The 26,240-nt window shown below is 31.7% G+C and overlaps 2 protein-coding genes across 2 annotated transcripts; one reads left to right on the top strand and one right to left on the bottom strand.

The window, feature by feature from the left end:
* The first annotated feature begins 250 nt into the window (after positions 1-250).
* On the top strand, positions 251-12,337 carry LOC130892181 (origin recognition complex subunit 1). The gene is made up of 12 exons (XM_057797403.1): positions 251-699; positions 1,194-1,395; positions 2,450-3,109; positions 4,004-4,191; positions 5,645-5,773; positions 7,440-7,559; positions 8,478-8,816; positions 8,873-9,026; positions 10,036-10,149; positions 10,204-10,469; positions 10,875-11,085; positions 11,876-12,337. The coding sequence occupies exons 1-12, from the start codon at positions 659-661 to the stop codon at positions 12,113-12,115; spliced, it is 2,664 nt and encodes an 887-aa protein (XP_057653386.1). The 5' UTR covers positions 251-658; the 3' UTR covers positions 12,116-12,337.
* On the bottom strand, positions 12,324-26,229 carry LOC130892180 (protein pigeon). The gene is made up of 12 exons (XM_057797402.1): positions 26,036-26,229; positions 25,028-25,423; positions 23,442-23,692; positions 21,968-22,129; positions 21,752-21,917; positions 20,070-20,380; positions 17,878-18,261; positions 16,502-16,663; positions 16,164-16,375; positions 14,627-14,841; positions 14,369-14,572; positions 12,324-12,536 (listed from the first exon to the last, which is right to left on the bottom strand). Exons 1-12 carry the CDS (start codon positions 26,097-26,099, stop codon positions 12,385-12,387), a joined length of 2,679 nt encoding a protein of 892 aa, XP_057653385.1. The 5' UTR covers positions 26,100-26,229; the 3' UTR covers positions 12,324-12,384.
* Between the last annotated feature and the right edge of the window lie 11 nt (positions 26,230-26,240).

Below are 26,240 nucleotides of genomic sequence, written 5' to 3'. Positions count from 1 at the left end.
CAACTCAATATTTATTAAATAATATATTCAAAATATTTGCCATAATTGATGTATTTTTCGTTAATATTTTGCAGGAAATATGTTAGCAGCAGTAAATTTTTTTTGGGAAGTCGATGATTATCACATATCAAGTTGATTATAATATATAATAATGATTTTGAATAATTGTTCAATTATTCAGAAAAAGCATTCAGAACTATTCCTGTGATTCAAGTACACATCATTTTGGGATTAAGTCTTAACCAGCCGCCATATTGGGGGAGAAATCTTGCATGATTTACATTAAAATTATGGTCATCTTGGTGTTTTATTCTCGTCTTTTTTGGCCAAAGATATTCATTTCAATGAAAAAAGCACTTGATATACTCTATACACAAAAGTCTTCTTTTCTTCACCACAACACTATGACCGACGTCTCAAATTATGTTACTCGAAATGACATCACAATTCTGTGCCCCTATATTCATGTTTTCTGGGCAACATTGTAAATATTTTTACCGCCAATTTTTGACACAGACATGCTCATTTTCTGGCCTTTTCACATATCTATATTTTAACTTAACTCTTGTTTGTTTATTATTTACACGTGTAATTTTATTGTTTAAGTTATTTTTATAAATATTTATTATACATATTATTTATTCAATTAAAATATAATATGAGTCCTCACAAAAAGTATTTAAAATATCAGCAATACAGGTAAGTTGTAACGTATATTGAATAATTCCAGTATTAGAAGTTTTTTCTCTAATATTAACATATTTGTAAATTATTATTTTATAGTTCTACAACTGGCAAAAAATATTGTGCTAAATTATTGTTAGCTATAAAAGTATGTAACCGAAATTGAAAAACCCCTAATCGCTTTAAACGAAGTTGGCATTTAACCAATAATTTCTATTCAGAAGCATTACAGTTCCTCTTAAGTTCCTTAAACTATTTATTTCCAATTTAAACTTGAAGTTACAGTCATAAATGAAACTGTAATATTATTAATTGTTAATAGAATTTACATGGATATACCTCTTGACGATTTTGTTCTGCACTTTACCAAACTGTAACTTATCATGTTGAATTACTTTTATAAACCGTGCAAAGTTGAATACTTGAAGTATATGAATTTATATGATACAAGTAATTATACAAAAAAAGACATTTCAATTATTATTTTTTACCATTCACTTATGTTTTAGTCAAATTTCTATTGGTAATGAAATCTACAAAGAAAAAGATGCTGTAATTATTAATGGGAAGAGTGGTAAAGAAATTGCTGTTATTAATCATATATATGCGTCTCATGATGAAAGTTTGCTTAATGTTGGAAAATACATATTTGCAAAAAATTTAAGAAAACTTTTTGTGAAACAAAAGCTGAACTATGATAAAAATAATGAGGTATGTTATGTTATAAAATGTGTAGAAGTAATGGTATCTAGTAGGGGACAAACTGAATGTGTTTAGAAGAGGAATTGAAAAGTTTTTTGCATTTTTCAGTTATCAAACATATTGTTTTATAATTACAGCATATAGTTTCACTTCAGTGAGGCTTAAGGTAGGATTATATCCTTAACCCCTCAAACAGAACCTCTGTCTGTTAGACGGATATAGTTAACAGATTTAGTAGACCTCTCTAGGGAACAAGTAAAAGATTAGGGTTTTGTATGTACCTCAGTCTAAACCTACTCCTCACCGACACTGGATGTTCTCTTCCTTTCACTGGGCCCTAGGTTTTCTTGTATTTGATTGATAGTAATTGCTAATGTGATTGTGTTATTATATTTGAATGATAATAATGATATATTTCAAATATTTTTTAACATGTTTGATTAGGTACATTTGGAATTTTTGTATTATACTTTATTGAGTTTTACCGATACCGAACAATCATATTCCACAACCTAATAAATCATTTTATGAATAATAAGTTTCTTTTATTGATTTATTAATTACATTTGAACTGTCTTATCTGCTTATTAACAAAAAAAAATAAGTGTGAGACGAACCTTCCTTAAAAAAAATCATGTTCATCTGAAGGGTTAAACCATAGATAAGTACTATGGTAATGGCATTTGAAACCTTTTTAAGCAAATCTCTTACTTATCCACAACCTCTTCTACCAGAGGTGTAGAGGTGATACTTCTCCTCCTTTTGCTTCGTTTCCAGTTAAGTCCTCTATCTTCCAGATTTTTGGCGATTTCTCCATTCCATTTCCATCCGGGCCTGCCTCTTCTTTTATTTTTGTATGTTCCGGTTTCTTATGTCACTTCAACTGTTCTGTCCTCCATTCTCACTATGTGTCCAAACCATCTCAATAGTTGTTCCACATTTTATCCAATCTCCTCACATACATAAGCCAATAACTTCAAAATCTAATTTAGACAATTAGTTTTACCACTTATTTATTTTTATTATATAGTAATTAGGTGCATTTTGATAACTTTATTTTTAGGTTGTTCAAGATATGACCAAATGTTATGATGTATCATTGAAACAGGTTTTAAAAAAATGTATATTGGCATTTCCTCATATTGACGATGAAACTTATTACACTGAACATAATAATTTGGATCTTTCTGACTTCTTTTCTTGTCGTTATTACTTGAAAGATAATTTTTTATTTCCACTACACAGCCAACAAACTGTCCTCCATACTCCTCAAGGCATTACAAAGAAAAATAGTGATAAATCAATGAATCCACCAGTAACAGAAGTAAATAGTAATATAGAAATTCATTTTAAAAATGATTATTTTTCTCCCACCCAAAGAAATCAAGTTAAACGGAATCTCAACAAATCTTTTGGAAATTCACCTTCCTCTAAAGATAAATCTATACTTGATTATGAAATACATTCTCTTTCTGATGACGATGATGACATTGAACAAACTACTATCAATAAAGAAAACCACGTTACAACTCCTGTTAAAGTTAGAAAATCAAATAGAAATATTAGCAGAAAATCATATGTGGATTATATTTCTCCAAAGAAAACACCAAGTAAAAGAAGACTCAAATCTGTTAGCTCAGATGATGATGACTGGGATCAAATAATGAAAAACAAAGTATCTAAAAACACACCCCAAAAGACAATCAACATCAGAGGTAGTAGGGTAAGTTATCTATGTTATGCATTTACTTTATTTTTAGCATTTTGTTGATACGCACAAATGATTGAAATAATTGAATTCAATTAAACATAGATAGAAATGGAAATGAAGCACTTGAGAAGAATCCGCCCAAAAACGAAAATATAATGGACTCCTGAAACTCAGTTGAAAATGAAAGAAAACTGGATAGACCAAATAGAAAAATTGATGATCAAATAGGAGGTATAAAGGAGTCGAGGAAGAAAATAATGGGTGTGTGTATGTGTATATTAGGGTATTATGTACACTGCTACCCAAAGAATCCATTGTGTCTCCTATTCTTGATATGGCACTTGAGATCTTAAGTGATTTATTAAACCCACTCCTTTTAGAAAGTTTGAATGTGGAACGGCTGTAACTGCCAGGTACAGTGCTTTGGAGTTCCATAGTGTCTCACACTATGGAATGTGGATAGAGGTTTTGTCCTCTATGTAACAGAATCTACATGCTGTATTATCTGCTAAGTTTAGCATCTTCTGATGTCCCTGGAGGCGTCAGTGCCCGACCGTACTTCTGTTAGTATTTGTAGGTTGTTTTTACCTAGGCTGATACATTCACTCTGGTTGTAGTTTCCTAGGAGAGTCTTAGCCTATCTCAACCTCGGTAGATTGTCCCAGTAACTAAAAAAAAGGTGCAAGAGGGACTAGAATTTTCAAAAAAGGTCAAAGGATAAGTGAAGGAGAATATTAACTTTGACTTTAATTTTTTTAAAATAAAATGTAGATTTAGAAAACTAACTTAATTGCAATCTTTCATTCATCAACCAACTTAATTACTCTTATATATTATATTATATTATATTATACTATATTATTACTATTATACTTATTATACTATATTATTAATTTTATTTTTTAGACAACTCCTAGAAGAAAAACTAAGCCTCCCCAACGTTATGTTGAACAAATAGAATATTGTCAAAGAACACCCCGAATTACACCAGCTAGAAGAAGTTTGAAATTGACTAACAGTGACGAAGACCAGTCTCATATAACTACAAAAAGTATCAAGAACTTGGATAGCTGTAACAAAAAGGATAATACTAGGTAAACAGTAAAATTATCAAAGTTAATTTATTTGTAGAAGAAACTTTTCAATATATTTTTTGAATAATTAACACAAACTCAAAAATGTATATATGGTTTATGACAAATTTATTATATTTAATGTAATGCTAAAAATGTATCTATTTTGAAAAACCTTCATTATTTTCGATGTTCTAATGTTCCCACTAGCTTTTTCTGTTCGATAACTTTAATTACTTTTCCCTCACAACCTCAACTTCTTCTGTTATGTCTTTTTGCTCGCTTTTCTCACTTTCTTTTTTTATTTTTCTTTTTCTTGTCAAATGTATATGCTTGTTAAGATATTCAAAAAGCAAACACATTTCCAGAACTTTTATTTTAAAGGAGAAACATAATATCGCATTTTTGTTGAAATTTGTCAGGAAGAGATTCTTTGAATTAAAATAAATTAAAATTTCTAACTTTTATTGACAAATAGGTACTAGTATATCTTATGATACGGCAATATAATAGGGTGATTCATTTCCAAAAAATAGTTTTTCGGTTCTCAAGCAAAATATTAATCTACGTATAGAAAGAAAAATTCTCACCAATTTTAACATCTTAATATCAATTTTGAGTACTTACAATTTGCATATAAAGTTTTACCATTTAAAATACATGTAAATTTTTTTTTCAAATTTCTAATACTTTTATAATACTGCAAATCAGTTTGATGGACCTTGTTGGGAATTTTATGCTCTTAGAAATCGCTTTAGAGCATTTTTTGTGTTTCATATGTTCAAATTTAAAAAAAAAACTGTGCTTTAACGACTACTATTGGTGAGTCAGTGCGAGTTACACAAAAAAGCAATTTCGAAGGGCATAAAATTCCCCACAAGGTCTCTCAAACTGGTTTGCATTATTGTAAATTTGAAAAAAAAGTTTTTTACATGCATTTTAAATATTTACATTTATATATATATACTTTATATTTAAATTGTAAATACTTAAAATTGATATTAAGAGTTCAAACTTTGTGAGAATTCTTTTTCTAAATGTATATTAATATTTTACTTGAACATCAAAAAAAAAATTTTTTTCAGAAATGAGACACCCTACTATGTAATCTTTCATACACAGGACTTTAGAGCAGTCCAAACCCTTTTCTATTGTTCTTCTATTGTAAAGGAGGTTTTAATACTCTCTCGTACATAAAAATATACTATAATGGTATATTAAAATCAGTGCTGCTACTGGAGCAGTTTTCATAATCTCAATCATTAATCGAAGACGTTTTTTCAACGTTTTTTTTTTTACTTTATGATGTGCACTTTCAGTTACGGTAGAGCTATATAATATTACTGTGGTATCAAGTTACTTTAGTGGCTGATTTACTACCCCAATTTATTTTATTTTATAATAGTTGTTAATTACTGCAATGATTATAATAATTTCACACACTTGTGATCTATATTTTTCTATTTAATTTTAGTAAAAATTTGGACGAATCATTGAGAAGGAATCTATTTAAAAATGCTTTGAAAAAAACTGACGAAAATGATCAAAACTCCAAATTGATCAATTGCGACTCAGACAATGAGGATGCAGATAACAATAAAGAGTAAGTACAAATTTGAAAAAATTATAAATTTAGTGAATTAGTCACTAAAATTCTATAAACAATCCATTTTATTTTTCTTAAAGCCCTTCATATTGTCGTTCACACCTTATCATTATTAAAGTTATTATTTTTTTATGACCCCCATAAAAGATATCTTTGATTTTGTTTTCATTTAAAATTCATGGGATTTAAGTAAAAAATGGAACTGAATAATTATTATAATTTCAATTCACTCAACAGCAAATTGTAATTGAAATTGTTTTATAAAAATTTCTGCACCAATTTGATACTATTATTGCACCTTGTATTAATCATATTCGTTCAAGGTTTTTCTTTCATTCTCGAGGAAATAAAGCACAAAAAATGGCTAAACCTAGGAATTTGTGAGCAGTAAGACGAATCAAGATGTAACTAAGTGCATTCAATTTGGGTAAGCTTCAGGAAACTTTGCAAACAAAAATTATGAATAAGAAATGAAAATTGAAAATGGTTCTAAAAGAAAAATTTTATAGCTCGAAAAAAATTACCAGAAATGAATTCAATTTTACTACTTGGAGGTTCTCTGAACACGAATATCTCAACAGAAAAGGTGCCCAGGGTAGCCACATCTACATTGTCTACTGGAGCTCTGTGGAAATTTTGTATAAAATTGGCCGTATATATCCATCCTAGGGGTTATCAAGATCTCTGAACACGAATATTACAACAGAAAAGGTCTACGGGTGGTGGCCAAGGTAGCCACATCTACGTCGTATTCTGGATTTCCGTGGAAATTTTTATGAAATTAGCAGAACATATACATCCTGGGAGTTTTCCAGGTCGCTAAACACGAATATCACTACAGAAAAGGTCTACGAGATACCTGATATGTCAGAGTATACGTGTTCTTATTATTTGGGATTGTAGGTATAATTCTGAGTAACTAGTTCATGTTCATCAAAAGAGTTTATTAATTTTCTACAAAAAATAGTGAAAAAATAATTCAATGTTTATTTTTTTCTTCTTTAACCGGCGCTACGGTCTTTTGAGAACCAGACTTTCTCAACAATCGACTGCCAATCTTTTCTGTCTTGAGCATGGTGCCTCCAACGTCGAAACCCTAGCTGGAACCGGTCCACCTCAACGTCCTCCAACTAGCGAAGGCGCGGTCTTCCTCTCAGTCGTCGTCACCCAGGAACTACATACATGGGTCTGCGCGATTTCGATCAGAAGGCATCCTCTTCACGTGTCCCAGCCACCGCCCTTTTTTGTGCTTTATTTCCTCGAGAATGAAGGAAAAATCTTGGAACGAATATAATTAATATAAAGTTCAAAAATAGTATTAAATTGGTAGAGATATTTTTATAAAAAAAATTCCTTTTCATCTTCAATCCCAAAAAAAGTGCAATTTTCTTATTCATAATTTTTATTTGCAAAGTTTCTTGAGGCTATCACAAATCGAATAAACTTCGTTGCATCTTGATCCGTCTTACTGCTCAGAAATTTCTAGATTTTTTTTCCATCCCCATTAAATTCTGTATCATTAAAGGGACCCATTCGAATTTCTGTTTATGAAATTATTTTTTTATAACCTATTTGTTAAGGAATTTGATGTATGAATCTTTACTTTCTTTTAATCCGTTTAGTTAGTATGTTTATAGAATTTGATTTATCATTTATTTTTCAGGACAAATTTGGATAACTCGAATCCTTGTAACATTAGAATTATTTTGAAAAGATTAAATTTAAGTACCGATGATACTAATAACACAGAATCTTCATCAGTAAGCGATAATGAAGATCAGAGGTAATTTTTAAATATTTTTATACCATTTTATTTTTTAATTACATTTCAACAATAAATATAGATATTCGTTATTCAAATGTCAGTCTGGTTTATACATGATCTCATATAAAGTTCTAAAATCAAAGAACATGTTACTATTCTCTTGTAATCGAACCTAATGGATATGAAATCCTGAAGTGGAAGACTGATACTAGATCCACCTACTATCTAATGTACGCAGGAGTTACTCATCATCTTGTATAATTATTTTTTCATAAGACTTACCAACAAAAATGTTATGGAAACATTTGCCTATGACACAATCATAGTTGTGAGCTACAACTACAAAAATCAGTTTACCTTCAGTCTCTGAAGACGATAACTTGGTAGTAATACTACTACTACCACTGGCAGTACAGTAAGGCCCTCAAAGAGCCTTGCCCTCGTCCACCACATTCCTCCAGTCATCACAGTCCAACGCTCGGCATCCCCACCTCCTCACACCTAGCTCCCGAATATTCTCTTCGACATCATCCAGCCATCGTTTGCGCGGTCGCACAGGCAGTTGCTGACCCTTCAGTACTCTTTGCGCACCCCCGCTTCTCAAGCATCCGCTCCAAGTGGCGTAGCCATTTGAGTCTGGCTCTCTTGACTTCTGTCACCTGGCTAGGGTCCTCATAGAGATCGCTGCGCCACATGCTCTGTTCGCACACTAGTCCATATATTTGGCGTAAGATCTTTCTCACATGTTGAGCAGCCGCTGTTCAATACCCTGTTTCGCTAGCTAATAAGAAATTGATTCTATAAAAACGTCCATTGGCGCCATATAAAAAAACTTCATGTAAATAGACGTTTTACTGAGAATTGCCGCATCCGCCAAACAGGACAGGCTATACGATCAACAAAAATATCACTATTTTGTGAAATTATTATTTTTAGTACGCCGAAAAAAAGGAAACCCACCAAAATTAAAGCGGAAACCTCTAAAACGCCCAAGAGTTCTAAAAAGCCTCCCACAAAATCTAAGTGGGAGGTTAAAAGTAGTCCAAAAAGTACCCCCAAGACACCTAAAAATAGAGCCAAACTAATAAGAGAAGGAATTGTTACTCCATCTATGCAAGAAAGAAGTAAAAAGATCCAGGGAAATACCACACCATTAATGCAAGCCAGGACACAGTTACATGTGTCTTTCGTTCCAGACTCGTTACCTTGCAGGGAGAAGGAGTATTGTGATATTTATAATTTTTTAGAAGGGAAATTATTGGATGGTTGTGGAGGGTAAGTACTTTTTCTTCGAAAATAATAACTGATTAAAACTGTTTTTAACTTTTTAGTTGTATGTATATATCCGGAGTACCGGGTACTGGAAAGACAGCTACAGTGACTTCAGTGATCAATCACTTACAAAACATTAAACATATTCCGAAATTTAATTTTGTTAATATAAACGGCATGCGATTAACTGAACCCAAACAATCATACGTGGAAGTGAGTTCACCTAATGTTTTTAAAATTAGTCTTGAAATATTTTTGCCCTTAATAAGTTTAATTATGTGCTGAAAAAATACCAATGCTGGAAATTGAACAAAATCATTCAATAATGTTGTGTAAATTAAATTTATTCACATACCTTTTTGGCAAATTTGGGTATGGGGCAATAGAGAAACTATATATGATTCACTAGATAAATTTGAAAAGAAAACCAGATTTTATTTGGGTTAATGTGAAAAATAATGAGTGTTTTAAGAAATTCGAGCTTTTCACAACTTTACCTGTGTTGGAACTCTGAAAACTTAATTGATTTATAATGTAATAACGTTTTAAATTAAATCATCACGTTATTGACTTCCGAGTAGATATAAAGATTTGAAATAAATAATGTGCTAAGTACCTAAATCATTATTTCGAGATAAAACTATCTTTTATTCTATAATGAATTTGTAAGAATGAACTATCTCAAAATCAAACATAAGTTTATTCAAGAAAGTATTTTTCGGTGTACTTGATAACTTTGAGACAACAGTTACTATGAAATTATATTACTATAAAATTTTACAATCCCAAATGATGTTGCAGTGTCCGTACACATTGTCTAACTTCTCTTTCATTTGTACTGATATCTTTAGGCAAAGGTCGGAAACTTTTCACACAACACTCATATAGAATGAAATCTTAGCTCTCTTAAAATAATTCACTCAAAATGCCAACTGGCTCTAACGTAATGCGTATTAATTTCCTTAAAAAGATAGTATATTGTGTTATTATTTCATACTCAAATCTGTTTTATATTTAGAATATATATTTTAAAAATTTTGTTCAAAAAAATATGAAAATCGGATAAGCTACCACTAAAAATAACTTAAAGAAGAAAGAGCATTATGTATTCAGGTTATAAGACCGTGGAATACCACCAAAAAAATCTTTGATTCAACAAAATATTTTAAAAAATCAATTATTTTATTTTCAATTATAACTATCAACTTCTCTGAATTTCTAGATTTTAAAACAACTCAAAGATAAAACGGTACCGTGGGAACAAGCTCAACACACTTTAGAAGATTTATTTGTCAACTGTAAAAAAATGGAACCAACAGTTATGTTAATAGATGAGGTGAGTCAATTATGAATATTTTTTATACCAGTATTGATGATGTTTTTCTTTTAGTTGGACATTTTGTGTACCAAACGTCAAGACGTGGTCTACAATTTATTAGACTGGCCTACAAAAGCTAAAAACCAATTAGTTGTAATAACGATAGCAAACACTATGGATCTACCTGAAAGATTATTGATGAGTAGAGTTACCAGTCGATTAGGATTAACCAGATTAACTTTCCAGCCATATACTTTTAAACAATTACAAGAAATAGTAACTAAAAGACTTAGTGGAACAAATAGTTTTAATCCGGATGCGGTTCAGTTTGTAGCAAGGTGAGTTAAATCAGTTCCCATTAAATTATCTACTAGTCAGTGAAAGTATCTTGCCATACTACATACTTCTTTCCAAGAATTGTTTCTATTATTGTTCCTTTTCCATGATCTTAAAATCCCACATTGATTTTCTGTTGAAACAAAAACCAATGATAAAAATTAGAAGGAGTAACTACTGCCAACATAAACAGCACTTATAATTATATGTCAGTTTCAGCGTTTCAGAAACCACGTTATCATCTTCAGAAACTGATGTACGATGTTCACTTAGCCTTGATGATAACTTGGTTTAACGAAACGCGCCTCAGTCAGTGAGTGTTGGTGTTGAGGTAGTTAACAATAATAATGATTAAGTACTGTTGATTTAGTGGTTGAAAAACTATCTGTACGATTTTATTCTTGCAGAAAAGTTGCTTCGGTTTCTGGCGACGCTCGAAGGGCATTGGACATATGCAGAAGATCTGCAGAAATAGCAGAAGCCGAAGGTAAAACACAATCAGTCGGAATGAACCACGTTAATGAAGCATTAAACGCTATGATCACTCAGCCTAAAATATTAGCGATTAAAAGTTGTTCTAGATTGGAACAACTTATTTTACAATCTATAGTTGCTGAGGTAAGTGTATTTTTTTGTTTTTTTTTATGTTTTAGCAATTTCGTCTTTGATTTGAATGAAACTTCCTCAGTAAAATTGAAAAATAATTTGTTATTTAGAAGTAAATTTGAAATACTTCCAGGTTTCTTTTCTGGATTAATTTGGTTACCACTCATTATTTTTACCTTTTAAGATTGATAAGGCATTTTTTGCTATTGTGCTAAATATGTTAATTTGCAAAAATGCTAGAAAACGTTTGTTCTTTAAAGTAACAAACAGTATTAATGTGGTATCCAAGAGACTAGAAGAAATCAAAGAAGACCAGGACAAGTCCTGATACAAATCAATACTAATTTAAATCACTTCTAGTGCTAAGACAAAGGTTTTTTATTCAATGTACATCGTTTTGCCAATATTTGTGTCACACTATTGAAAAGAGATAAACAGATACATATAGTAATGTCCCAGAATCTAAAATTAAAATGTCACCTTAATGCTCTCAGGGACATTATTGATATGTTAGAATCATTTGCTCCCTTAGTAGTACAAAATCCAAACAATAGCTGCACAATTGAAATCAGATCTCACTTTATTTAGCACTTGATACTCAAAAGAAATTATAGCAATTTAAATATGCACGTGTTCTATGGGAGTTGTTATGGAGGGAAATGGGAATTAGATCTTTAAACCATCGATGTTAATCTCCTTGATTTACATGAATATCGAAATCGATCATCACCAACTTGTTCTGGTCATACCATAAGTGAAGTTAAGATACAAACGTTTTTATATGTGAGTTTAATTATTTCAGGTGGAAAGGACAGGAGTGGAAGAAACAACATTCAGGGACGTTTATCAGATGATGATTACATGCTCAGCCATTGAGGGATTCAAAATGGTATCTTCTACTCTAGTCCAAAACGCCATAATGAGGTTGAGCGCTTATAGATTAATTTTAGCTGAACAAAAATGTAACAATATTTACCAAAAGATTATTCTTAACGTTAGTAACGATGATATTTACTATGCTTTACAAAAAAATTACAGCTAGTAACGTTGGGTTTAAGTCGTAATTGAGGACCAGAGCAAGAATTTCTTATAAAAAAGTTTTAAACTGTAATTATACTTACAGTTAAATATGAATTTTACACTTGAAGACTGTTTTAACGATTATAATTTGACAAATGTGATTGAATTTATCTCATTTTTGTTTTACAATTTAAAACGTTTATTTGACTAATTCAATAAATAAAAGAATGTTATAATAAATAAATTTATTTATAATTTATCACCATCGAATTAATGTATAATAGTAAACATTTAAAAATCCGGAATTTGTTCTTCGAGTATAGTTTCCGTAGCTTCTATTAGCAGACTAAAATCGATATCTGCCAAACTAGCTTTGGCAGTTAACAAATCGAGAAATGTATCTAAAGGTGACATATTGTTTCCTGAGCTAATTGATCCTAAACCTGAAACAGATTAGGCATCATCATATTTATTAATGGCCGGTTTCATAATACATTTAAAGGAAGCTTTAAATTTAAAGTTTCCATAATTGCTATTTAGCCTAAATGTTCTTTTAATTTGAACTTTTAAGTTAAAGTCGAAAATGTTTCACTTTAGCACATTAAAGTCTCGACATCGATATAGATAAAAACGTACAAATTGTATCTGATGCTCGGCTTTGGGTTTGTAACATTGCAGCTCGTTGGCCAGGCTCCATTCACGACCAGACAATATTCAATAACAATACTTTGAAAAGGCAGTTTGAGGAAGGACATCTTTCAGTGGATTACAGAGGAGGCACCTCATAAAAAATTGGAAAACTTGAATAGAAACGCTGAAAATTTATACAATGAATCTATCATAAGAACAACGAACGTCGTAGAAATAAAAATTGTGCATCGATCATGTAAAACCTTTAATACTTAAGATTAAAAATGATGAAAGTAATTATTGAAATGAAAAATTGAATTGAAGAATTCAATTGGCAATTACAAACAATTAAGCCATAAGAAATGTTAACGACAAAATAACCCTCACTTCTATATTTCATTTTGTTTCTTTTTCTAACGACACGTATTGGAAAAGGGCAGAGTATTGTCAACCTCATTTTAACGCCTTAAAGTAGCCTTTACAAATCGATTATGGGACCACTTCACTTTAATAACTAAGTGGGCCTTTAATCTAAAGGAACCATTAGATAAAGTACCAGTTAGGGTGGGATTATTAAACCGGCCGTAAAACATTTTGAAAAAATACAGAATGCGATACATAATTTTCATTTTTCTCTGTCGGCCCAGCCACTATTGTCCAAAACTAGATTGTCTCATCGGACGGCGCGGTTCACTGATTGTGCGTATTCGATTGTGCTATTAGACGCTGAACATTGGATTAATAAAAAATCAACGTCTATTCATTTGTAATAATAATGATAATTAATAAAGTAGTAGAAACATAAATTTTGTTGTTCATTAACATGAACATAATAATACAGTATTATAAATATAACTCGAAAACGGGGAAAATAACAAAAATTATTTTATTTATATGTACTGGCTGACAGTTGCAATATCCATAATATGTCTTAACTTAGAGCATAAGCTCTGCCCATTTTCTTAACAAATTTTTATAATGTTTTCGGAACTCTCTTGCCTTAGTCCATCGTATGATTGAAGAACATGTTTATGTTACGGTATATTTGTTCATTGGCCAAAAGATGATCGATAATAGCTTTCCTAAATCCTAGCAGTCATATTTTTAGTGCCCTATTTCTTATTCTGAACATACTATTTACACCAACACTCACAATTACACTGTCTTCAGAGACTAAAAGTAAACTGTTTACCTTCAGTCTCTAATTCACTCAAAGAACTCCAATAATTTCACTTGATGAAATTGCACTTAAAGATAATATGTATCAGTCTAGTGATGGTTCTACTCAATTAAAATGAGTCTCAGTTGCACTTTTATAACAGTAGTCTACGAAACAACTTCCTATCTGTGATAGGGTATAAAAGGCTAACAGTAATAAATTGTTAATTCTTATATAATGGGTTTGATTAAAAAATAATCAAATGTGATCATGGAAAAAAATTGGGAGTGTATAGTGTGAGCCAAAATATGATACAGTGCTTGAAACTTGTATTTGTATGTTAACATTATTTAGAACAAATATGGATAAAAATTAACAAAAATTTAAAAAAAATAATACATTCCTTGATGTAATCTGAATTTTTACTATTCAATATCGCATCATTATTTATACTTTACGTTAATATTGTAGATGTTATATACATGCCTGTAACGTTTGTGGTATTTTGCGTCCTACTTCTCGTTGGTTGTCCTGTAACTCCCGATAAAATATTCTGAGCATGTTCTCTTGCTCTTAAAACTACACCAATGGGATTATTCCATTGATTAAGCAATCTTTTAGCTCTCTGTCTAGGTACAAGTGTGAGTAATTTCAATTTTTTTGCAGTATCTTCTTTACTATCGTTATTTTCTGAAAAATTATAATACAATTGACACTAACATACATTTTTGTAGCCATATTCACCTGCGAATATTATTTTCATGACGTCTACTTGTAGTTCAAACACTCTGTTTGTTACGTATTGTTCAAACATTTCGAAATCCATAGTTCTGTAACCTAAATATGCGAAAAATGATGTGAAACCTTGAGGTAAAGGAAACGCCAAAGATTCAACGGCCATGTAATATTTTTCTAATAACTTGAAAAGCACATAACGACGTTCTTCATTCAGGTTGTTTCTGGAACAGTCGCATCATTAATAATTGAAAGAAAAAAGGAGTCACTTTATCAAATTTATATTTTATATATCGACACACAAAACATACATTTTCAAATTCTGTCACTTCAAAGTGGAATAACTTATTTATATACCTTTTTTAAAATAACTGCTTCGTCTTGAGTGAATTTCATTTGATTTGATCATTTTTTTTCGGAATATCAAAATAAACCCGCGAGGAAAAAAATCTACTAAGTCGCACGCTAGCGTTCAAAAGTCTCTAGCAAAAAATCTGTAGTCTCCATTCTTTTTCCAATTTTCGTATCTCAAAGCCATTAGTCTTAGCTTTTTATTGAGTGGTCTATGTTGTTATTGAGTTATTTTTTGGCGAAGAGGAAATATCAAATGAAAATGAATCTTGACCAATGAAAAATGTTTATAATTAATAGTAAAGACCCTTACTAAACAGTTTTCAATCGCTTTTTCGTGGATCGAATAAATTTTTTACTCGATCTTGTTCGATACTATCCCATCCATTAGTGAGCGGCGTTTATGAGATTCGATTTCGGGGGTAGTGCAGGATTTATAGCACAAACTTTTCTTTCAAATATATCTCTTTAATGCTCGATAGGATTTAACGCGCTGGCCAATCCATAGCGCCAATTTCGACATTCTATATATACTGCCGTACGGAACCTGCAGTATGTGGACGGGTATTGACCTTTATTAGGATGAAGTCTTCATCGATTAAACTGGCGTAGGGATCCCCTAAAATTCTTCCACGTGTGGATTCACCGTTAATCCCTCCGCTCGACTGCCAGTTTCAATACAAACCAACTCGGTTTCTGCTTACATTAAAATGTCCACCCAAACCATCCAGGAACCTTCTCGAAAAGCCACGTTTCCTTTTATGCAACACTGCGCGAATCTTTCTCCAGGTATTTTTTTCAATCGTCCTCTTATATCGCTGCCATGCAGGCAAACTGCTTTCGTCTGAGAACAGAACGGAGTCTCATTGTTGGTCAGTCCAATTAACGCATTGTTTAACAAATCGTAGGCAGGCTGGGGTTAATTTGGGGTCAGTAACTGGCCTTTTTGGCTCAAGGTTAGCTGTCTTAACTCTTCTTCTGACTGTCCAGCCACTCCTCGCGTTTTTCTGAGTTCTTGACGGACTTTTTATGAAAAAATGAAATAACTATCACATGCGGTTTACTAAGGTTGTGAATATAAAATCCCTCTGAGATACACTGAAATAATCATACACTTGCCTACAAATATCAAGTCACTACTAAAGAAGAAGAGTCAAAATTATTTTTGTTGATAAGAAAATTATTTATTACTTACATTAAAATAAACCCTTTGTCGATATCTTCTGTGGGATCGTATGTAGCGGCTTTGCAAATGATTTGGCACAACTGTCTTGATTGTTCCAATTGAGCTCCTACGTATCTTGTTGCAACTGCATGCACGTGCATAGCGGATTGGTCGCTTGTTTGAAACACCGTAGTACCATGTGATGTTTGTTTTAATAAATGCATACTCAATTCTCTCAGATTCTAAAACCATGAAAATAAATTTCAAAACTAATCAGTAACAGACTATCAATTATTAGAATGCAGTTATTAACAGTTAATCACAGTTTGAATCGAATATACATAAAAAATCTATATAAAATATCTTACCACAGATATAATGTATTCCTGTCTACTTGCAGTACAACTGTCAATTTCATGAAATGGTAAAAAGTCTGTTTGATTTCTCGAGCAACTTAAAAAATCTGCAAACGAAGAAGAGGTCCCAGTGCTAGGTGTTAAAGGTGTGGAACATCTGGACAAAGCCTCTGGCTAAAGAAATATAATAAAAGAGTTAACTGTAGAAATCTAGATCTAGATGTAGATCATTTGCAGACAGCTATTAGTTAAAAAAACATGTATTTAAAAGTTTATTAAAGAAAAGTCAATAGAAAGGAAAAAATATATATTAAAGGCGTCTATCACCTGGACAAATCTCTGATAAAAAATATTTATTATTTGAAAAAAGTCGAAATAGAAATTTTTATGTGTTAAAAACATGGAATATCTTAATAGAGCCTCTGTATATCTAATTAGAACTTTATTTGAGAAAAATCAATAGAAAAAATTCTTTTTACAGTAATTGACAGCGTGGAACATCTGTACAAATCCAATAATAATAAAACATCTGCACAAACCTTTTGGATAAAGAATCAGTTACAGGTGGTACAGGCATGAAACATTTGGATACAGCCTTTATGTGTCTAGTAAGAATTAAGAATCAGTCAATAGTAAAAATTGTTTTTATTCTTATTTTGTTGGAAATACTGACTATTTGTCAATTTTGCTTCAACAAAGAGCGCTAATGCCTCATCTGGCGTATAAACCATTTTTGCATCTTTGTCACGATTCTTCCAAGCTTCTCTTTTTCTGAAGGCCTTCGTTGGCGTTACTTCTGTAATCAGTTTCGACGCATCTAATTTTCAGTCTGTTCTTAAAACCATTTGAGCGGCGTAAGCCAACTCTGATGCGCCCAATTCTTCCCTAACAGATTTGGTTTTTCGTTTTTTAGTTATCTTGTTACAGACTTACTTCGGGCCGTTTCATGTGAGAAGCTGACGGTGTCTCATCTCTCATTTTTTGTAGGGGATAGAAGTGACTTAATTCCATCGCCAATTATTGCCAAACTTTTCTAAGAACCAAAAAATTTTATGTGGGAAGTGGTCGCAATATTCTGACGAACTGTATTGTTATCAATGACAACAAGCCATTGCTAATGACAGCCATGAGTCCTAGGTAGAACAATACAAAGTGTGTTACAATTGTTGTGGGCGTTAAGTGGAACGTTCTAGTAGCGTAGAACAACTAAACAAAGTCTGTGACAACCAAAATAGGTTAACTATATAAACTATTGAAACAAAAGTCTATAGCAAGACCAATGATAAAATTAGGATATTTCTTCTTCTTCTTCATGAGAAAATATCAATTATCTCCTATTCGACATAGTTATTGCTAAAGAATTGTAACTAATTTTCAAAATATCTTACTTGATAACAATCCAAAGATATCCTCAATTTATCCAATACTTGACTAGGTTTGAATCTAATTCCAGCTTTGGATAATTTAGCAAGATGATCCCACAATTTTGTCCAAATGTCACTTTTGTAAGGAATGATTCGCAACTGAGGAGATAATACCATCATCGAAGCATTCCAAAATACTTCTTGACGCAGATTAATCGTAAAACCGTTGTGTTTAAATTCTAAATCGAATCCTAATTTTACGGTGGTTATCGGAAGAAGTGTTGCTAGTTTTACAGCGTTTTCTGGTATATTCTTTTGTACGGACGTGTATGAAGTTGCTAATAAGAATTCTTTAAGGATTTCGGGGTAAACCATGGTGAAGGGGTAAGATGAATGCCAAAGAATAAGCTGAAATAGGTATAGAAGAAAAAAATAAAAAAATTCACGTTAATTACAAAAGTAAATTTGTTGTATTTTAAAAGAAATTGATTCATAATTCTTTTTTTACCATTTTCGAAGGCTTTAGCCCTAGTCTAGTAAGAAAAACCCACATAGGTCTAGTCAATATTAGGCATTGATATAAACATAATGTGAAATAACAGGGTTCTAAATATATAATACTGTAATATTGATACAAACGAAGGATTATCATAGCTATTCAATTAAATTTTGACGTTTTCTCCCGTTTTTAATATCAATACAATTACTCAATTAACTCGAATGTTCAAGAAACAGTCAGACGGGACGGTACCAAAACACTACCACGATATTCTGCTTAACTATATAAACAAAAGACAATTTATAAAGAAAAGAAGAATAACCTAACCAAACTTCATTACAATGTGTATATCTTGAGGTGAAAAGTGTTTGCTCACCCTGAAGCTTGCGTGATATATAACAAATAAAAACAATACGATCGATTTTGATATTTATATTTTAAAGAACATATATAGATAAGAATCCTCCTTTTGCTTTTATTATTTCGGCATTTTCTGTAACAATTTCAATAATAATCGTTCCAAAGATGTGAAGTGGAAGTAGGACACTGCTTTTTAACTTCGCTGTTCAATTTGTCCTACAAAATTTCAGTCGGGTTGAGGTCGGGCGACTGTGACGGCCAAATAATTACTTGCGCAGCTTCGAGGTATGCTTGAGATCGATATCATGTTGGAAGATAAATTTTCTGCTGTTCAGGCGCTGACCAGAACGTACTACATTTTCCTTTCCACATTTTTTTATAGCATTCTTTCTTCAAAACCCTTCATTTTTTACTAGGTCTCCAGTCGCCCTTCCTTCAAAACATCCTGAAACCATCACCGAGCCCCTTCAATGTTTCACAGTCGGGATTCCACATGGATTATCCGTCGTACTCTTCTTCTAGGCCCAAAAACCTCAACTTTGACTCATCGCTCCATAATACTCTCTTCTACTCTTCAAGCGTCCAATTTTTATGTTCTATAGCCCACGATAACCTCTTAATTCTTTTTTGACGTTTCAGATGAGGTATCTTTACTGCAAGCTACTCTCAATCTCCTTTTCACTGCAAAAGTATTCAAAGGCATATTCCTAGATTCATTGTTCTAAGCTGCTATCTTTGGACACTTGAGTCGTCGATCACGTTGACTGATCATTACAATATGTTTATCTTCAGCGGTTTTGATTTTCGAGGTCAAACACAAACTCCTAGTGCATGCATATTTTTTCACGTTGTAGTCCACGGTACGTCAAAGTATTTCTAATTCGGCGGCACTGGTACCGTTACTTTTATCTAGACTATGAAGACTTGCGATTAATGCCCAAGTTTCAACCAATAGTTTCTTAGTTCCACTCATTTTAAAACTTACACGTCTCAATGTGCGAGAACGAAAACAATTCGTATACGAACTATACAAAAAAATGTCTTGGACCAAAAAGTATAAATCTCAACAAGTTAAGCGTCTCACTGGGCTAGCTGGGACTAAAATACAATCATAAATACCGATGAAATAATTCACAGTTGAAGAATAATGAACAAATTAGCCGGTACTTACAAGTTTGAACTTGTCGCACTCATCGACAAACTATAAACATACGCTAATTATTATTTTTTATTTGTGAAACACCGTTTCGACCTTTACTTAACAATATGAAAGAAAAATTGATCAAAGTGTGTTATTTTGAAATTTAATGAATAGACACAAACTTTTGACCGGTAGTGTATATACTTATAGACTTACCTCTGAAACAGTTTCTGTATCTCCTAAATGTAGCAACAAATAGTGAATGATTGCTAATTTATTTTCCGAGCTAGTTTCAGATTTAAATGTATTTATGAGTAAAGTATCCAAAATGCCCACATCGATTACGTCTAAATTCGCCAAATTGATGACGTAATCATCGGCGGATATCATCGGAGCTAGATAGAGTAAATTTGGTTCTTTATCTTGTATGAGTGGATCCGTGGTTATGTGACAAATCGGATCGTGATTAAGTCCCACGTCCAATATGTGAGTGCATATTTTGGGTATGAATACGACTAGGGTATCACCTAAAAGAAAAATGGGTACAAATCTTGTATGCGCACTTATTTTGAAATTCTATTCGAATATTCACTTAAACGTATAATCGGCTTACAATTAAAATGTTCTATATGCAATATAAGATTATAAATATACCGATTGTAAATTATTTGGAAGTGGGGTTCACCCTATTGTTACGAAAATTAATATTTTCAATAATTTTTTTTTCTCATTTTGTTAATTTCTTCGGCGCATTTGAAATAAAAATGAGATTTTCTTTTAAATAATACCAAGAAGGGTTCACTATCATTGTGATCTGATCATTATCACGATCAATGAGCAATTTTGTTCTATCCTAAATTACTATTAGTGTCTAACTAAAGGTCTTACTCAGTAGAAGGTCCTTCAATTAATATAATTACAATTATTATCGTTTACACTAACTCTAATTCGGCAAATCTGAATTATTATACTGCTACTTCGTCAAAAACATGTTTTATCAGTAGTATTTTCGATCAACTACGGATTCGACAGGGATTTCAATAAGGTTTTCAAGATTCCATATATTCTGCTCTTCATTTTTGATTTTTTCCCCACACTATTTCATGGTTGTCCACGGTCCTACCAGAGGCTGAACCTTTTAAGGTCACTGGGCAAACTGTAAGATTTATTCATGTTGAACACACTGTTTACACCAACATTAGCGATTACAATGTCTGACGCGCGTTCCCATAACCAAGTTATCGTCTTCAGGGACTGAAAGTAAACCTTCCAGAAGAAGAAGTCATGATGGTGCCTTTTTTAATCGAGGAAATACCTCAATGATTGAAGGTTATATTTACCAGAACTCTAAATAACAATTTTTTGTATATTTTCTTTCTTCTTATGAATGCATTTGCCAGAATTGCAATTTTCAGATTGAAAAATTGTCAAAAATTGTTTATTTTTTCAGAAAAATATTGTTACCAACGTTTAGAATATAAGTAACCTCAATAATATTCCCAGTGGCTGCAATTGTCACCACAAATGTCAAAACGTAAACTTGTCACAATAGTAGTTAATAGATATTATATATTAGTTAATTAATATGAGATAATTTAAAAGTATATTGTATTTTTCTTTGGTCTGTTGTGATACAAACAGTTACCGTTAGACGTAAATAAGTCTTAACGTAAAAAGGATATTTAGCTATAATCGACTCATACCAACTAATTATTTACACTCAAATAACGTTAATATTATATTTGACAGTAATCCAGTGATACCAACTAATTATTTACATTCAAAGAACATTTGACAGTAATGCAGTCATACCAAGTAATTATTTACATTGAAGTAACTTAAAACGACTTTTGTCAGAGTAATCCAGATATACTAACTAACCATTGACATTAACGTACCTCTTAATTTGAACAATGGTCTAATTTGCTTGGCCAAATTCCAAGGAATATCGTTAATTATACAATGAATAACGCAGCTCTGGTGTAATGCCGTAACCGTATACGCCACATTCACCGGGGTGGTATCGTCATCGTTGTCCTTAAGTTCAACAATAGGTTGTACCGGCTAAAACACATTCAAAATTATCGAATTCTAATTTAATATAATACGCTTACCTGGTACAAATAATGGTGGCATATGCAAACGCATCCTTTAGAATCTGTTAGAACAATTAAATCCAACGATGAATCGTGAATCCTTAGTGGTATTATGTCATCTTCGTATGTTCCAGATGAATTAACTGAAGATAAGTGCGGTAGATTTAGAGGAATATTCAACTAAAAATACGTAACGCGCCTATTAATAAATTACAATATTCAGTTCCTAACCTAACTTTAATTTCCATCAAGAAACCACAATTCAATTATGAAAAACAGTGATCTTAAATTTGTTTGCTAGTTTAACTCGACTTTTAATCATTACATAGTGACTAAAATTTTAAAAATATCGAAATTTATGAGATAAGGTGATAAAACTTTAGATTATGGACCGTCGATTTATATTGACCGGTAAAAATTGTAAACATATTAAGAAGTTCTCTGCGCCCCCAGATGGAGCTGGGAAGGCTGCCCCCTCCCTCGGAAAAATCTGCGAGACCTACTACGTAAAGGGAGCCATTCTTTAAATAATTTAGAACTCATGTTATATTGGGTGTATATTAGTACTCACTACATAGTACTTGTAGATTGTTAACTTTATAGTTGGTCGAGTTTTTAAATGAAATACAAAATAATAATAACCCAACCCAATCTAACTTTACTTAACCCAGCCTAACTTAACATAGCCCAACTTTTACGTGTTACCAGCTCTATGTAAAAATTTCGGTCTAAACACTGTTTTAAAAAAGTCCTGTTAGTCAAAATTGTAAAATAAAAATATCAAATTAAATTCAAGTATGGCGTATAATAGAATTCTTATAAAAATTTCATTAATTAAGACATAAATCGACCCCTAAATTATTAGGCAACATTGGAGACGCCATGCGTGACAATACAAAATGGCGTCTTAAACAAGTTACGTTGCGCTTCACATATCACTGAATAACACATAATTATTTTCTTAAAAACTATCTATTCCCACAATTTAAGATTTCGTATGTAAACCCCGTACCTCATAAACTATTTGCCATCAAAAAATTAGCATCCAATTCGACGGTCTACAATATGAAGTTTAGTCGTAAACGTTATTGAAACATAATTTCTTTCAACTTGGTTTTAGGTTTTTTTACATACAAAACCAGTTTAAAATTACAGACAAAAATTGACGTTCCGACTTTTTTTGATTTTTATTAGAATATTTTGATAAAATCACAATGAGTTATTCTACGCGGTGAATGTTGTCTGGTGTGATGCTGATTCGCGATCTATGATCATGCGGCTCATTCTCGCCACCATATTTTAACACTTTAGCCCTTTTAAATACAGTAGACCTTCGCGATGAAAACTATGCCACAATGTTAGTAATGGATCCAGCAACGAATAACCAAGCTGCGACCTTCAACACATACCGGCGCGTCATCAACAGCGCTTGTTTCGATTATATTTGAATTGCCCTCGTAATTTGATAAAAGAATTTAAAAATTATACTTACGACAGATTCGTGCGGTTGATCATCATGAAACTGTAAACCTGAAAGTGTGGGTGACAGTTTAGCTCCAGTATCGTGACTCATTTCTTCTCCAGCCACAAGACCACGAGTCCGAACTTTGTTGTGAATATAATATAAAGTTTGTTGGTTCGGATCCCATTGGGCCCAGAAGAAATTCTTGACTAATAACTCGCTCGCTAACGATAATTTGTCTATTTTTTCGTGGGGACATTTGATATGATATTGAAAAATTCCTGAAATATAATATATTTAGTGACTAAGTGACATACCAAGAAGAAATCGAAGGTTCTGTTATGAGTGTCAAAATCAGATCAGTCAACATTAAACACTTAAGAAATTTTCATTATATACTATTGTTATTCAAAGGTCTACCCCACAATTGAAATATATATTTGAATTTAGAACTATTTTATTTCACTATTTTTCCTTTTCCTACACCTACTTATTGAAAAAAGTTATTTCCAAGAGCCACAGTTTTACTGCAAAATATGTGGCAACAATGGCCTGTCATAAAGTCAATTTTTGAAAAGCAATAATAATGAATAATTATCAACTCTTATGATATGAACGTTAGTTCAGAGATCTCAAACTTCTGCTCGTGTTATTTTTTCTTCATAGCCAGTCAAAAGTATAAGTTCGTATCTTTTGCAACTATTTTAAGGCAGAATGTTAAAGATTCAGTTCATTGGTAAATCTGCACACTGCACGTTTGATACATAATCACGAATTTATTCAACTCCTCAATGATAAAACAAACCTAACCAAACATAAATATAAAAGTCAGTCTCCATAGTAAACAAGATATGGTATTCAAAAAAATATTGTTTTCTTAACTTTTATAAAATTTCATGTTTCTCAACAAAATCTTATCTAAGAAACGAAATCAAAACTGCAGCAACATCTTATATGTATATATTAATCAGCTGGACTTTTCGCGCGAAAACATTTGACAGTCACAGAAAAACTACATTAATGACATCTAGTAACAAGAACCGGAAAAATCGGTGCTGCCCTATTACTATGCATTTTACCCTATATATATTTTTAATTTCAATAAGTTAGTCTATAAAAAACTGATTGATCTCGTATAATCAATACTACAATTCATTTATTATGGATAATTTGTTTCAGTTCGATTTCAAATGAATCAGCTGATTGTAATGTAGAAACATTTCGCACTGTTGCCAGATTTTCCCACTAGTAAAGTAATTTGTTATTGGTTTGAATGAAGATCAATTAATCTGCATTTATAACTACTTATAGATACTGAAAATTATTTTCCACAAAAGATGATTAAAAATATTATTATGTCTTATGTCTCATTATCATGAGACATTGTGATGAAAATCCAAATTTTCTCAATGTAGTAGTTTCAGACGAGGCAACGTTTTGCCTAAGTGGTACAGTAAATCGACACAACTGTCGCTACTGTTCTCGAGAAAGTCTCCACTGAATTTAGACAAAATACACCCAGCATCCAAAAAAAATGTGTTTAGGTAGGTTTCGTCATGGAAAGACGTATTACTCCTTATTGTAACCAGATAAAATATTAAAAAATACATACTCACCTTCTTGGTGTATTAGAAGTAAAAACTTTAGCGGTTGTGTTGAAACTTTGAAATCTAAAAATTGTACAAAAGTTTGTTTTTTACTTCCTTCATCAATTTCTAGCGTACTTTCTAAAGGTTCTCCTATTTTATGTAAAAAACATTTATAAATAAGTTCGTCATTATTTTCATTTTTTTCTTTTATAACGAATATCACAATTGTTTTGGTATTATTTAGAGAAGCTTGTACACAATCAACCTTACGTTTAAATAGATAAAGGGGTGTGAATGTGTTTTCTTCGTAATTATATTCACCTATACCAGTTCGAGCATTTGACTCACAATCTGTTTGTACCCAACTAAACAGAAAGGATTCATTTCGTTCTTGACCTAATAATCTCCACTCGTTGAATTTCTCTGTAAAATAAAATAAAATATGAGAAGAGCTGCATCAAATTTGACCATAGGGAATCGAAAGCTCCATCCAAACATCGCCAAAAAGATAAACAATAACTGGTTATTGGAAAAAAATTCAATATTCGTCAAAAACAACAACGTTTCATAATTTTTTTTGATAGAGTATATCAATTTTGATATTACAACTATAGCAGAGTGGTTATCAAGTTTGCCAATGTGTAAAAACTTTTCAAAACAAGCTCTAATTATTGGTGCATAACCTGGTGTAGCTCCTTTTTATTTAATTAACTTAGGTTTAAATAATGAAGTTTATGTAACTAAAACAAATTATTAATACCTTAATGTTACAAAAAGATCTCTATTTACTTTCTAATTCAATTCAAAGTTTATCAATAGTGGTCACTCTACTGCTATTAGAAAATATCTGGCAACATTGATTTACCTCTCTTTTCTCAAATAATAGCAGTGTGAATAAAATCGATAAGGGAGATTATTATGATAACAGGTGTAGTTGTTTTTACTAATATAAAAACCGAAAAAACTCTCGATACTCGTAGCCATTGGACTATTTACAAGTTTGAATGTTAGATATGTATATAATTTAAAACTCACCGGTATTATCTTCGGCAGAAATGATTGTAACCAGTTTAGATGCTAAATTATCAACGGAGACCATCTTTCTTCTACGAAATTCAGATCACACCAGTGTCGTAGTTGGAGGGTGTAAGTTATAAATGCAGAAGTTATTTTCCATTTTTCAGATTAAAATTTGAATATAAATTTGACGTAGCAGTAATATGCTAATGGTTAACGCTGA

Source organism: Diorhabda carinulata, chromosome 4, assembly GCF_026250575.1.
Source record: "Diorhabda carinulata isolate Delta chromosome 4, icDioCari1.1, whole genome shotgun sequence".
Classification (NCBI taxonomy): Eukaryota; Metazoa; Arthropoda; class Insecta; order Coleoptera; family Chrysomelidae; genus Diorhabda; species Diorhabda carinulata.
This window is presented reverse-complemented; position numbering and strand designations above follow the sequence as displayed.

Bases quoted from the DNA above. Each gene is read 5' to 3' on its own strand.
- LOC130892181 (XM_057797403.1), top strand. From the start codon at position 659: ATGAGTCCTCACAAAAAGTATTTAAAATATCAGCAATACAG. The intron at 5,774-7,439 runs GTAAGTACAAAT...TTTATTTTTCAG, and splicing joins GATGCAGATAACAATAAAGA to GACAAATTTGGATAACTCGA. The intron at 11,086-11,875 runs GTAAGTGTATTT...TAATTATTTCAG, and splicing joins TACAATCTATAGTTGCTGAG to GTGGAAAGGACAGGAGTGGA.
- LOC130892180 (XM_057797402.1), bottom strand. From the start codon at position 26,099: ATGGTCTCCGTTGATAATTTAGCATCTAAACTGGTTACAATCATTTCT. The intron at 18,262-20,069 runs GTAAGTCTATAA...TACCTATTTCAG, and splicing joins ATACAGAAACTGTTTCAGAG to CTTATTCTTTGGCATTCATC. The intron at 14,842-16,163 runs GTAAGTAATAAA...CGACTGTTCCAG, and splicing joins GACAAAGGGTTTATTTTAAT to AAACAACCTGAATGAAGAAC.